This window comes from Arachis ipaensis, chromosome B9 (genome assembly GCF_059453495.1).
Source record: "Arachis ipaensis isolate K30076 ecotype BB chromosome B9, ASM5945349v1, whole genome shotgun sequence".
Classification (NCBI taxonomy): domain Eukaryota; kingdom Viridiplantae; phylum Streptophyta; class Magnoliopsida; order Fabales; family Fabaceae; genus Arachis; species Arachis ipaensis.
In genome coordinates this window covers 80,369,063-80,381,901 of record NC_142444.1, presented here as the reverse complement: position 1 = coordinate 80,381,901, position 12,839 = coordinate 80,369,063, and the positions used below count along the sequence as shown (strand labels likewise).

General features: G+C 43.1%; 1 protein-coding gene and 1 non-coding gene across 2 annotated transcripts in view; both read right to left on the bottom strand.

The window, feature by feature from the left end:
- Nucleotides 1-745: 745 nt before the first annotated feature.
- Nucleotides 746-853, bottom strand: LOC148545159 (small nucleolar RNA R71). The gene has a single exon (XR_015900719.1). It is a non-coding gene; the product is annotated as a small nucleolar RNA R71 (small nucleolar RNA).
- Nucleotides 854-12,402: 11,549 nt separating this feature from the next.
- LOC148545155 (uncharacterized) overlaps nucleotides 12,403-12,839 on the bottom strand; it is a 79,884-nt gene continuing 79,447 nt past the window's right edge. The window contains exon 2 of the mRNA XM_088499047.1: nucleotides 12,403-12,623. Within this exon, the coding sequence (XP_088355173.1) occupies nucleotides 12,403-12,623 (221 nt within the window). The remainder of the gene's footprint in view (nucleotides 12,624-12,839) is intronic.

Here is a 12,839-nt window from a genome sequence, read left to right as displayed (position 1 = left end):
AAAATTATCCCTCCCCCATCTCATTCTATTTATTCACTCATATCCTAACATCTCATCTCACATCTCTTCTATCCGTACAGTTGTGTTTCTTCCTTTACATCACATCCTTTATCTCCCCCTCTTCTTCTACTCACACAGGGATCCCTATACTGTGATATAAAGGATCTCTATTATTATTATTATTTTTCTGTGCCCTCTTCTTTGTCATATGAGCAGGAGCAAGGATAAGAACATTCTTGTGGAAGCAGATCCATAACCTGAAAGGACTCTGAAAAAAAAAAAATTAAGAGAAGCTAAAATACAACAATCCAGAGATAACCTTTCAGAAATTTTCGAACAGGCAGAGGAGATGGCAGCCAAAAATAATGATAATGTAAGGAAGATGCTTGGTGACTTTACAGCACCTAATTCCAATTTACATGGAAGAAGCATCTCCATTCCTGCCATTGGAGCAAACAACTTTGAGCTGAAACCTCAATTAGTTTCTCTGATGCAGCAGAACTGCAAGTTTCATGGACTTCCATCTGAAGATCCTTTTCAGTTCTTAACTGAATTCTTGCAGATATGTGATACTGTTAAGACTAATGGAGTAGATCCTGAAGTCTACAGGCTCATGCTTTTCCCTTTTGCTGTAAGAGACAGAGCTAGATTATGGTTGGATTCTCAACCCAAAGACAGCATGAACTCTTGGGATAAGCTGGTCATGGCTTTCTTAGCCAAGTACTTTCCTCCTCAAAAGCTGAGTAAGCTTAGAGCTGATGTTCAAACCTTCAGACAGAAAGAAGGTGAATCCCTCTATGAAGCTTGGGAAAGATACAAACAGTTGACCAAAAAGTGTCCTTCTGACATGCTTTCAGAATGGACCATCCTGGATATATTCTATGATGGTTTATCTGAGCTATCAAAGATGTCACTGGACACTTCTGCAGGTGGATCCATTCACCTAAAGAAAACGCCTGCAGAAGCTCAAGAACTCATTGACGTGGTTGCTAATAACCAGTTCATGTACACTTCTGAAAGGAATCCTGTGAATAATGGGACGCCTATGAAGAAGGGAGTTCTTGAGGTTGATACACTGAATGCCATATTGGCTCAGAATAAAATATTGACTCAGCAAGTCAATATGATCTCTCAGAGTCTGCATGGAATGCAAGCTGCATCCAACAGTACTCAAGAGGCATCTTCTGAAGAAGAAGCCTATGATCCTGAGATCCCTGCAATAGCAGAGGTAAATTACTTAGGTGAACCTTATGGAAACACCTATAACTCATCATGGAGAAATCATCCAAATTTCTCATGGAAGGATCAAAAGCCCCAACAAGGCTTTAATAATGGTGGAAGAAACAGGTTTAGCAATAGTAAGCCTTTTCCATCATCAACTCAGCAACAGACAGAGAACTCTGAACAAAATGCTTCTAATTTAGCAAATCTAGTCTCTGATCTATCTAAGGCCACTGTAAGTTTCATGAATGAAACAAGGTCTTCCATTAGAAATCTGGAAGCACAAGTGGGCCAGCTGAGTAAAAGGATCACTGAAATCCCTCCTAGTACTCTCCCAAGCAATACAGAAGAGAATCCAAAAGGAGAGTGCAAGGCCATTGACATAAGCGCCATGGCCGAACCTGTGAGGAGAGGAGAGGACGTGAATCCCAATGAGGAAGACCTCCAGGGACGTCTAGTGATCAATAAGGAGCTTCCCTCTGGGGAACCAAAGGACTCTGAGGCTCATCTAGAGACCATAGAGATTCCATTGAACCTCTTTATACCCTTCATGAGCTCTGATGAGTATTCCTCTTCAGAAGAAAATGAGGATGTTACTGAAGAGCAAACTGCCAAGTTTCTTGGTGCAATCATAAAGCTGAATGCCAAATTATTTGGCATTGATACTTGGGAAGTTGAACCTCCCTTGTTCGTCAATGAACTAAGTGATCTGGATCAACTGACATTGCCTCAGAAGAGACAGGATCCTGGAAAGTTCATAATACCCTGTACCATAGGCACCATGATCTTTAAGGCTCTGTGTGACCTTGGTTCAGGAATAAACCTCATGCCCCTCTCTGTAATAGAGAAACTGGGAATCTATGGGGTGCAAGCTGCTAAAATCTCATTAGAGATGGCAGACAGCTCAAGAAGACAGGCTTATGGACAAGTAGAAGATGTATTAGTAAAGGTTGAGTGCCTTTACATACCTACTGATTTCATAGTCTTGGATACTGGAAAGGAAGAGGATGAATCCATCATCCTAGGAAGACCTTTCCTGGCCACAACAAGAGCTGTGATTGATGTTGACAGAGGTGAAATAGTCCTTCAATGGAATGAGAACTCCCTTGTATTCAAAACTCAAGGATCTCCCTCTGCAACCATGGAGAGGAAGCTTGAAAAGCTTCTCTCAAAGCAGAGTCAACCAGAGCCCCCACAGTCAAACTCTAAGTTTGGTGTTGGGAGGCCACAACCAAACTCTAAGTTTGGTGTTGAACTCCCATATCCAAACTCTAAGTTTGGTGTTGGAGAGCCTCAACAAAGCTCTGCACATCTGTGAGGCTCCATGAGAGCCCACTGTCAAGCTATTGACATTAAATAAGCGCTTGTTGGGAGGCAACCCAATGTTTATCTAATTCTTATTTTTATTGTTTTTCATGTTTTCTTAGGTTCATGATCATGTGAAGTCACAAAATAAATATAAAAATTGAAAACGGAATCAAAAACAGCAGAAGAAAAATCACACCCTGGAGGAGCATCTGCCTGGCGTTCAAACGCCAGAACAGAGCATGGTTCTAGCGCTGAACGCCCAAAATGGGCAGCTTCTGGGCGCTAAACGCCAGAACAGGCATGGTTCTGGCGTTCAACGCCAGAAATGGCACACAAATGGGCGTTGAACGCCCAAAATGGCCACCAACCTGGCGCTGAACGCCCAGAGTTGGATACAAAGGCATTTTTACATGCCTAATGGTGCAGGGATGTAAATGCCTTGACACCTCAGGATCTGTGGACCCCACAGGATCCACTCAGGATCTGTGGACCCCACATGATCCACTCAGGATCTGTGGACCCCACAGGATCCCCACCTACCTCCACTCACTTCTTCTCACCACTCTCTTTCACACAACCCCATAAACACTCTTCCCTAAAAGCCCTTCACCAATCACCTCAAACTCTCTTCCCCATCACCTCTTCACCACTCACATCCATCCACTCTTCCCCATAAACCTACCTCATAAACTCCACCTACCTTCAAAATTCAAAACCAATTTCCCACCCAAACCCACCCATATGGCCGAACCAATACCCCCTCCCTTCCCTATATAAAGCCCTTCATTTTTCATCAAATTCACACAACACACCCCTCTACACCCTTCATGGCCGAAACACCTTCCCTTCTCCATCTCCTCTATTTCTTCTTCTTCTTCTACTCTTTTGTTTATTGCTCGAGGGCGAGCAATATTCTAAGTTTGGTGTGGTAAAAGCATAAGCTTTTTGTTTTTCCATTACCATTGATGGCACCTAAGACCGGAGAATCCTCTAGAAAAGGGAAAGGGAAGACAAGAGCTTCCACATCCGAGTCATGGGAGATGGAAAGATTCGTCTCCAAAGCCCATCAAGACCACTTCTATGATGTTGTGGCCAAGAAGAAGGTGATCCCTGAGGTCCCTTTCAAACTCAAAAGAAATGAGTATCCGGAGATCCGACATGAAATTCAAAGAAGAGGTTGGGAAGTTCTAACAAATCCCATCCAACAAGTCGGCATCCTAATGGTTCAAGAGTTCTATGCCAATGCATGGATCACCAAGAACCATGATCAAAGTAAGAACCCGGATCCAAAGAACTATGTTACAATGGTTCGGGGGAAATACTTAGATTTTAGTCCGGAAAATGTGAGGTTGGCGTTCAACTTGCCATACATGGAAGAGAATTCACGCCCCTACACAAGGAGAGTCAACTTTGATCAAAGGTTGGACCAAGTCCTTATGGACATATGTGTAGAAGGAGCTCAATGGAAGATTGACTCCAAAGGCAAGCCGGTTCAACTAAGAAGATTGGACCTCAAGCCTATAGCTAGAGGATGGTTGGAGTTTATTCAATGCTCAATCATTCCCACTAGCAACCGGTCTGAAGTTACTATAGACCGGGCCATCATGATCCATAGCATCATGATTGGAGAAGAGGTGGAAGTTCATGAGATTATACCTCAAGAAGTCTACAAGGTGGCTGACAAGTCCTCCACTATGGCAAGGTTAGCCTTTCCTCACCTCATCTGCCACCTATGCAATTCAGCTGGGATTGACATAGAGGGAGATATCCTCATCAAAGAGGACAAGCCCATCACTAAGAAAAAGATGGAGCAAGCAAGAGAGCCTAGTCATGGAGCTCAAGAGGCGCAAGAAGCTCACTTCCATGAGATCCCTGAGATGCCTCAAATGCACTTTCCTCCACAAAATTATTGGGAGCAAATCAACACCTCCCTAGGAGAATTGAGTTCCAATATGGGACAACTAAGGGTGGAACATCAAGAGCACTCCATCATGCTCCATGAAATAAGAGAAGATCAAAGAGTAATGAGGGAGGAGCAACAAAGACAAGGAAGAGACATAGAAGAGCTCAAGGACATCATTGGTTCCTCAAGAAGGAAACGCCACCATCACTAAGGTGGATTCATTCCTTGTTCTTATTTCCTCTGTTTTTCGTTTTCTATGTTATGTGCTTATCTATGTTTGTGTCTTCATTACATGATCATTAGTAGTTAGTAACTTTGTCTTAAAGATATGAATGTCCTATGAATCCATCACCTCTCTTAAAAGAAAAATGTTTTAATTCAAAAGAACAAGAAGTACATGAGTTTCGAATTTATCCTTGAACTTAGCTTAATTATATTGATGTGGTGATAATGCTTCTTGTTTTCTGAATGTATGCTTGAACAGTGCATATGTCTTTTCAAGTTGTTATTTAAGAATGTTAAATATGTTGGCTCTTGAAAGAATGATGACTAGGAGACATGTTATTCGATAATCTGAAAAATCATAAAAATGATTCTTGAAGCAAGAAAAAGCAGCAAAGAACAAAGCTTGCAGAAAAAAAAAATAGAAAGAAAAAGAAAAAGCAAGCAGAAAAAGCCAATAACCCTTAAAACCAAAAGGCAAGGGCAAATAAAAAGGATCCCAAGGCTTTGAGCATCAGTGGATAGGATGGCCTAAAGGAATAAAATCCTGGTCTAAGCGGCTAAACCAAGCTGTCCCTAACCGTGTGCTTGTGGCGTGTAGGTGTCAAGTGAAAACTTGAGACTGAGCGGTTAAAGTCAAGGTCCAAAGCAAAAGAATAGTGTGCTTAAGAACCCTGGACACCTCTAATTGGGGACTTTAGCAAAGCTGAGTCACAATCTGAAAAGGTTCACCCAATTATGTGTCTGTGGCATTTATGTATCTGGTGGTAACACTGGAAAACAAAGTGCTTAGGGCCACGGCCAAGACTCATAAAGAAGATGTGTTCAAGAATCATCATACTGAACTAGGAGAGTCAATAACACTATTCGAAATCTGAAGTTCCTATAGATGCCAATCATTCTAAACCTCAATGGATAAAGTGAGATGCCAAAACTATTCAAGAGGCAAAAAGCTATAAGTCCCGCTCATGTGATTACAGCTATGTTTCATTGATAGTTTGGAATTTATAGTATATTCTCTTCTTTTTATCCTATTTGATTTTCAGTTGCTTGGGGACAAGCAACAATTTAAGTTTGGTGTTGTGATGAGCGGATAATTTATACGCTTTTTGGCATTGTTTTTAGTATGTTTTTAGTAGGATCTAGTTACTTTTAGGGATGTTTTTAATAGATTTTGTGTTAAATTCACATTTCTGGACTTTACTATGAGTTTGTGTGTTTTTCTGTGATTTCAGGTATTTTCTGGCTGAAATTGAGGGACTTGAGCAGAAATCAGATTCAGAGGTTGAAAAAGGACTGCTGATGTTGTTGGATTCTGACCTCCTTGCACTCAAAGTGGATTTTCTGGAGCTACAGAACTCGAAATGGCGCGCTTCCAATTGCGTTGAAAAGTAGACATCCAGGGCTTTCCAGCAATATATAATAGTCCATACTTTGGCCAAGAATTGGCGACGTAAACGGGCGTTCAACGCCAGCCTTCTGCCCAAACCTGGCGTCCAGCGCCAGAAAAGGATCCAAAACCAGAGTTGAACACCCAAACTGGCACAGAAACTGGCGTTCAACTCCACAAATGACCTCTGCACGTGCAACACTTAAAGCCCAGCCCAAGCACACACCAAGTGGGCCCCGAAAGTGGATTTATGCATCAATTACTTACTCATGTAAACCCTAGTGACTAGTTTATTATAAATAGGACCTCTTACTATTGTATTTGACATCTTTGGTCTCAGTTTTTATCCATTGTTCATCTTAGGAGACTATTGATCTCGTTTAGGGGGCTGGCCATCTCGGCCATGCTTGGACCTTCACTTATGTATTTTCATACGGTAGAGTTTCTACACTCCATAGATTAAGGTGTGGAGCTCTGCTGTCCCTCAAAGATTAATGCAAAGTACTACTGTTTTCTATTCAATTCTTCTTATTTCTCTTCTAAGATATCCATTCGCACCCAAGAACATGATGAAGGTGATGATTATGTGTGACGCTCATCATCCTTCTCCCCTACGAACACGTGCCTGACAAACACCTCCGTTCTACATGAAATAAAGCTAGAATGAATATCTCTTAGATCTCCTAACCAGAATCTGTGTGGCGTAAGCTAGAATGATGGCGGTATTCAAGAGAATCCGGAAGGTCTAAACCTTGTCTGTGGTATTCTGAGTAGGATTCAATGATTGAATGACTGTGACGAGCTTCAAACTCGCGAGTGCTAGGCGTTAGTGACAGACGCAAAAGGAGGGTGAATCCTATTCCAGCATGATCGAGAACCGACAGATGAATAGCCGTGCCGTGACAGGGTGCGTGAGCATATTATTCACTGAGAGGAGGGGATGTAGCCACGGACAACGGTGATGCCCTTGCATAAAGCCAGCCATGGAAAGGAGTGAGACTGATTGGATGAAGATAGCAGGAAAGCAGAGGTTCAGAGGAACGAAAAGCATCTCCATTCCCTTATCTGAAATTCCTACCAATGAATTACATAAGTATTTCTATCCCTATTTTATTATATTAAATTCGAAAACACCATTATCACTTTATATCTGCCTGACTGAGATTTACAAGGTGACCATAGCTTGCTTCATACCAACAATCTCCGTGGGATTCGACCCTTACTCACGTAAGGTATTACTTGGACGACCCAGTGCACTTGCTGGTTAGTTGTATCGAAGTTGTGACAATTATGTATTGAGATCAGAGCACCAAGCTTTGGAGCCATTACCAGGGATTGTTTGAGCCTGGACATCACAATTTCGTGCACCAGAGAGCTTGTGCCCCGAGATGATTGCCACAAATGCCGCTGTGTACTTCCTCTAAAACTTCCCTTGTGTTAGAGGTCGGCACACATTTTGACAATGGTATTAAAATCCCTCTTTTGTATAGGGTGTTGTTTATGATGGTGTAGTACTGAGCCTCCCATTTTAACCTCTTTGCTTCCTTCTCATTTGTGGGGAATGTTTCTTTTTTGAGGTAATTAATTATGGGGGTCATCCTTCCTTGATCCTGACTTGTTATAGCATTTCCTGGATGAGGCTTCTATTGTTGCCCCCTGGTTTGGTGCTGGCTAGCTTTGAGAGTACATCAGCTTGGGCATTTTGTTCGTGGGGTATGTGGCAGATCTTATATTCCCCGAGTTGTCCGAGCTATTCCTTGGTTATATCCAAATACTTTTTCATGGTGGGATCTTTGGCTTGGTAATTCCCTATTATCTGTGAGGTGACTACTTATGAGTCACTGAAGATGTTGAGTTTTTGAGCTCCAACTTCCTCAGCCAGCTTCAGACCAGCTAGTAACGCTTCATATTCTGCCTGGTTGTTTGAGGCAGGGAACCCAAATTTGAGGGAAAGCTCAACTTGGGTTCCTTGGTTGCTTTCTATTATCACACCTGCGCCGCTTCCAGTCTTATTTGAAGACCCGTCCACGTAGAGATTCCATTCTGTGGGGATTTCCAGGGTATCTATGAATTCTGCAATGAAGTCGGCCAAGTATTGTGATTTGATGGCTGTCCGAGCTTCATACTGGAGGTCAAACTCGGATAACTCGACCGCCCATTGTAAAATTCTGCCTGCTAGATCTGTTTTCTGCAGTATCCCTTTTATGGGCTGGTCGGTCCGGACCTTAATGGTGTGAGCCTGGAAGTACGGGCGTAGTCGTTGAGATGTCAGTATGAGAGCATAGGCAAACTTTTCTATTTTTTGGTAGTTCAGCTCGGATCCCTGCAGCACTTTACTAATGAAGTATACAGGTTGTTGCCCTTTGTCTTCCTCTCGAACTAGTGCTGAGGCTACTGCCCGACTTCCTACCGTAAGGTACAATACGAGTGGTTCTTCCTTCCGTGATTGAGTTAGGATAGGTGGTCGTCCCAGGAAACTTTTGAAATCCTGGAAGGCTTGCTCGCATTCTATTGTCCATTCGAAGTTCTTTCCTTTCCTTAGAGTGGCATAGAAAGGAAGGGATCTTATCGTTGATCCCGCTAGGAACCTGGACAAGGCTGCCAACCTCCCGTTGAGTTCTTGTACTTCTTTGACACAAGTTGGGCTTTTCATGTTGAGTATGGCCTCGCATTTATCCGGATTTGCCTCAATTCCTCTTTGTGTGAGCATAAAACCCAAGAACTTGCCTGCTTCTACTGCAAAAGTGCATTTTGTGGGATTGAGGCGCATGTCATGCTTCCTTATAGTGTCGAACACTTGGGCCAGGTTGGACAATAATGTCTCTTCACTTTGTGTCTTTATTAACATGTCGTCCACGTAGACTTCCATGATCTTTCCGATATGATCTGAAAAGACTTTATTCATTAGCCTTTGATACGTAGCTCCCGCATTCTTGAGACCGAAAGACATTACAATGTAGCAGTAATTTGCTTTTGGCATAAAAAATGAGGTCTTTGCTTGATCTGGTGGATACATGGGAATTTGGTTGTATCCGGAATATGCATCCATAAATGAGAGGTATCTATATCCGGATGAAGCATCTACCAGAGAGTCGATACTTAGGAGTGGGTAAGGATCTTTTGGGCAGGCTTCGTTAAGGTCGGTGTAGTCGGTGCACATTCGCCATTTCCCATTTGATTTTTTCACCAAGACAACGTTAGCTAGCCATAGTGGGTACTTGACTTCTTTTATGAATCCTCCCTCCAGTAGTGCTTGTACCTGTTCTTCCACAGCTTGGGATCGTTCTAGCCCAAGTTTTCTTCGTCTCTGCTGTACCGGCCGAGATCCCTGATAGATCGCCAACATGTCTGCAGCTTTCCACGTGAAGAGATCGACATTATCTCGTAAGAACTGTACTAGTAATTCTTTTACGTCTCCCTTCAGGATCGTGCCAATATTAGTTATTTTGTTCGAGGTATCCCGATCTGAACTTTCTCTATCTTTCCTTCGGGTTTTGGATGGAGTTCTTCATGTCTATGAACTCCACGAGCTCAATTGTATGGAACTCTTCTCCTCTGCCTCTGAGGTTTAGACTTTCGTTATAACAGCGGCATGCCATCTTTTGATCTGCTTTTATTATAGCTATCCCTTCTGTAGTTGGGAATTTCATGCATAGATATGGAGTTGAGACTATTGCGCCGAGTTGATTTAGTGTTGTCCGACCTATTAGGGCATTGTAGGCTGAACTCACGTCGACCACAATGTAGTCTATCTTGAGTGTTCTGGATTAGTTTCCTTTTCCGAAGGTTGTATGTAGTGACACGTATCCCAGCAGTTGTACTGGGGTATCTCCCAGTCCGAACAGGCTGTTAGGGTATGCTCTAAGCTCCTTTTCTTATAAGCCGAGCTTGTTGAAGGCAGTTTTGAATAAGATGTCGGCGGAGCTCCCTTTGTCTATTAATGTGCGGTGGAGATTGACGTTTGCCAGTATGATGGTGATGACCATGGGGTCGTCGTGTCCTGATTTGATACCGGATGCATCCTCTTTGGTGAATGTGATTGCAGGGATGTCGGGAGCTTCCTCCATTCCTTCAACATGATATACTTCTTCGAGATATCTTTTGCGGGATGATTTGGAGATTTCTCCTCCTACAAATCTTCCGTGTATCATATGGATATGTCTTTCTGGCATACGAGGTGATCGCTCGATTCGTCCGTCATCTTCATCCCTTCTTCTCTTTCTTTGATCATCATCTCGGGTGGCCAGAAACCAATCTAGTTTTCCTTCTCTTACTAATTTTTCTATGATGTTTTTTAAGTCAAAGGATTCGTTGGTGGAATGTCCTCGGACTCGGTGATATTCACAGAATTTGTTCCGATTTCCTCCTCCTCTTTTACCTTTGAGTGGTCGAGCTGAGGGTATCTTTTCCATATGGCAGACTTCTTTGTAGACATCTACCAGGGATACCCTAAGAGGGGTGTAATTACGATATTTTTTAATTTTTTCCTCTTGTCGATCTTCCTTCTTTTTGGATTCTTTATCTTTGTCTTGGTAGGAGAATCCAGATTTTGAGGTTTCTCCCAACCGAGAGTTTTCTTCCATGTTGATATATTTTTTCGCTCGCTCCTGCACCTCATCCAGAGACGTGGGATATTTCTTCGATATAGATTGGCTGAAAGGTCCCTCTCGTAGGCCATTGATGAGGCCCATGTTGGCGGCCTCTGTTGGAAAGCTTTGTATGTCTAGGCATGTTTTGTTGAATCTCTCCATGTAGTTGCGAAGACTTCCGATCTCCTTGCCTGATTCCTAGTAGACTGGGGGCATGCTTGGCCTCGTCTTTTTGGATAGAGAATCTGGCCAGGAATTTCTTAGCTAGGTCATCAAAGCTTGAGATGGACTTAGGAGGTAAGTTGTCGAACCATCTAATTGTTGTCTTCGTGAGGGTCGTTGGAAAAGCTTTACAGCGAACTGCGTCCGAGGCGTCGGTGAGGTACATTCTGCTTCTGAAGTTGCTGAGGTGATGGTTGGGATCTGTAATGCCATCATACAGAGTCATATCCGGGAGTTTGAAGTCCTTAGGAATTTTAGTTTTCATGATGTCCCTAGTGAATGGATCTTGATCTTTGCGTGAATTGTCCACAGGGGTGGTCTGGGTAGCCTTTGCTTTGAGATCGTCTTCAAGTTGTAGGATTTTACCTTCTAGCTCTCGATGTCTCCTTACCTCTCTTTGTAGATCCTTGCCAACTTCTCGTTGATGCTGGCTTTCTTTTTCAAGTTGCTTTAGACGATCTTGAAGCGCTTCTATCACTCCCGGATGTGATGAGTTTTTGTCTCCGTTAGATTCCGGAGTATCTTTTGGTGTAGCGTATGCGTTTTTGTGCGGTGTTCTGTCCTCTAGATCTAAATCATGGTCGTTGTCATGGTCGTCCGCCATAATGATGGGATGACTTCCAGGTTCCCCGGCAACGGCGCCAATGTTCCGAGGGTTACCTAAAACTGTAGGCCGATCTCGGATGAAATTTTCTGTACTGGTCGGAGATGACGTGTCCGACTGGCTGGTGACGATTGGAGCTGTCTGATCCGTGGTCACCGGAGGGTGGGGGGTATCTGCAAGAGACTCCGATGATTAAGTTAGCACGGGTATTAAGCAGGTTTATTGTAGAATCAGAATATGAGTTATACGTGGGTACTCTAGTGTATTTATAATGGTGTGGAGTGACCTTTTTAGATAAGATAAGTTAGTAATCTTATCTTATCTTTATCTTTGAGTTGAGGTCAGCTTATCTTCAAGGGAACCGCCCTTATCTCTATAGGCTTGGACTGCCTTTGGATTTGGGTTGTGTTCCTCTTATTTGGGCCCTTTACTGGGCTTTTCTGTCGATTTGGCCGACCTCTTTTGAGAAGAGGTTGGATAGCCTGACCTGAAGAGGTCGGTCGCTTTGTTACTAAACATCTCGGGTCGGATAGCTCGACCCAGGGTGTGAACAGTAGGGTTGTCCTAAAGTTCTAGTTTCTTAGGGAAGAAGTCATTACTCTAACCAAGTGGACTTATCAAGAGATAGCTATCATGCAAAGGGTGTCAAAAAGTGAAAAACCTAATCATGCAACCTATCCAAATTAACAAAAGAGATTCAAAATTTATTCGGGTGTTACCTATGGAGATCGGTCGACCGACCTCGCTACACTTAAAATTTAGCACGGTCCTCCGTGCTATGAGTAATGCGCAATGGGAGACCGGCTCCGGAATGTCCATCATGTTCCTCATCATTGCCGTCTTCACTTGAGGTTGCGGTAGATGTAGAGATATCTGGTTCCTCCATAGGTGGGGTGACAACACTTATAATTTTCTTCACATAAGCATACCGGCGTTGGTTTCGTCATTCATAACGATCCATCTTCTTGTGAAGATCCTCAAGGCGTTGGTGGGATGATTTAGGTGGTGCGGATGAAGCAGTGAAGATGCCTGTGGGAATTGCCATATCAGAGTTTCCGGTGTCCACCGGTGGCTTGAGATATTTCCCAGTGGGGATAACATCATCATCAACCGGGATTGTGGCCCTCCGATCCCTAGTCTCACGGGAAACACCGGCGGCTACAACTAACTCGGTCACCAAAGCGGGGAAGGGTAGTGATGCCAGGGCATCTTGGCTAGTTTCACTGACCTTTTCTTTACTGTTTTTAGGTTAGTTTCATGCATTTTCTTAGGAAATAAGCTAGTTTTGGATAGATATTCACTTACACCTTGATTCAAGCATACATTGTGCATTTTACATTATTTCATTAGAATTTTGCATGAGTTTAGTGATAAATTGTA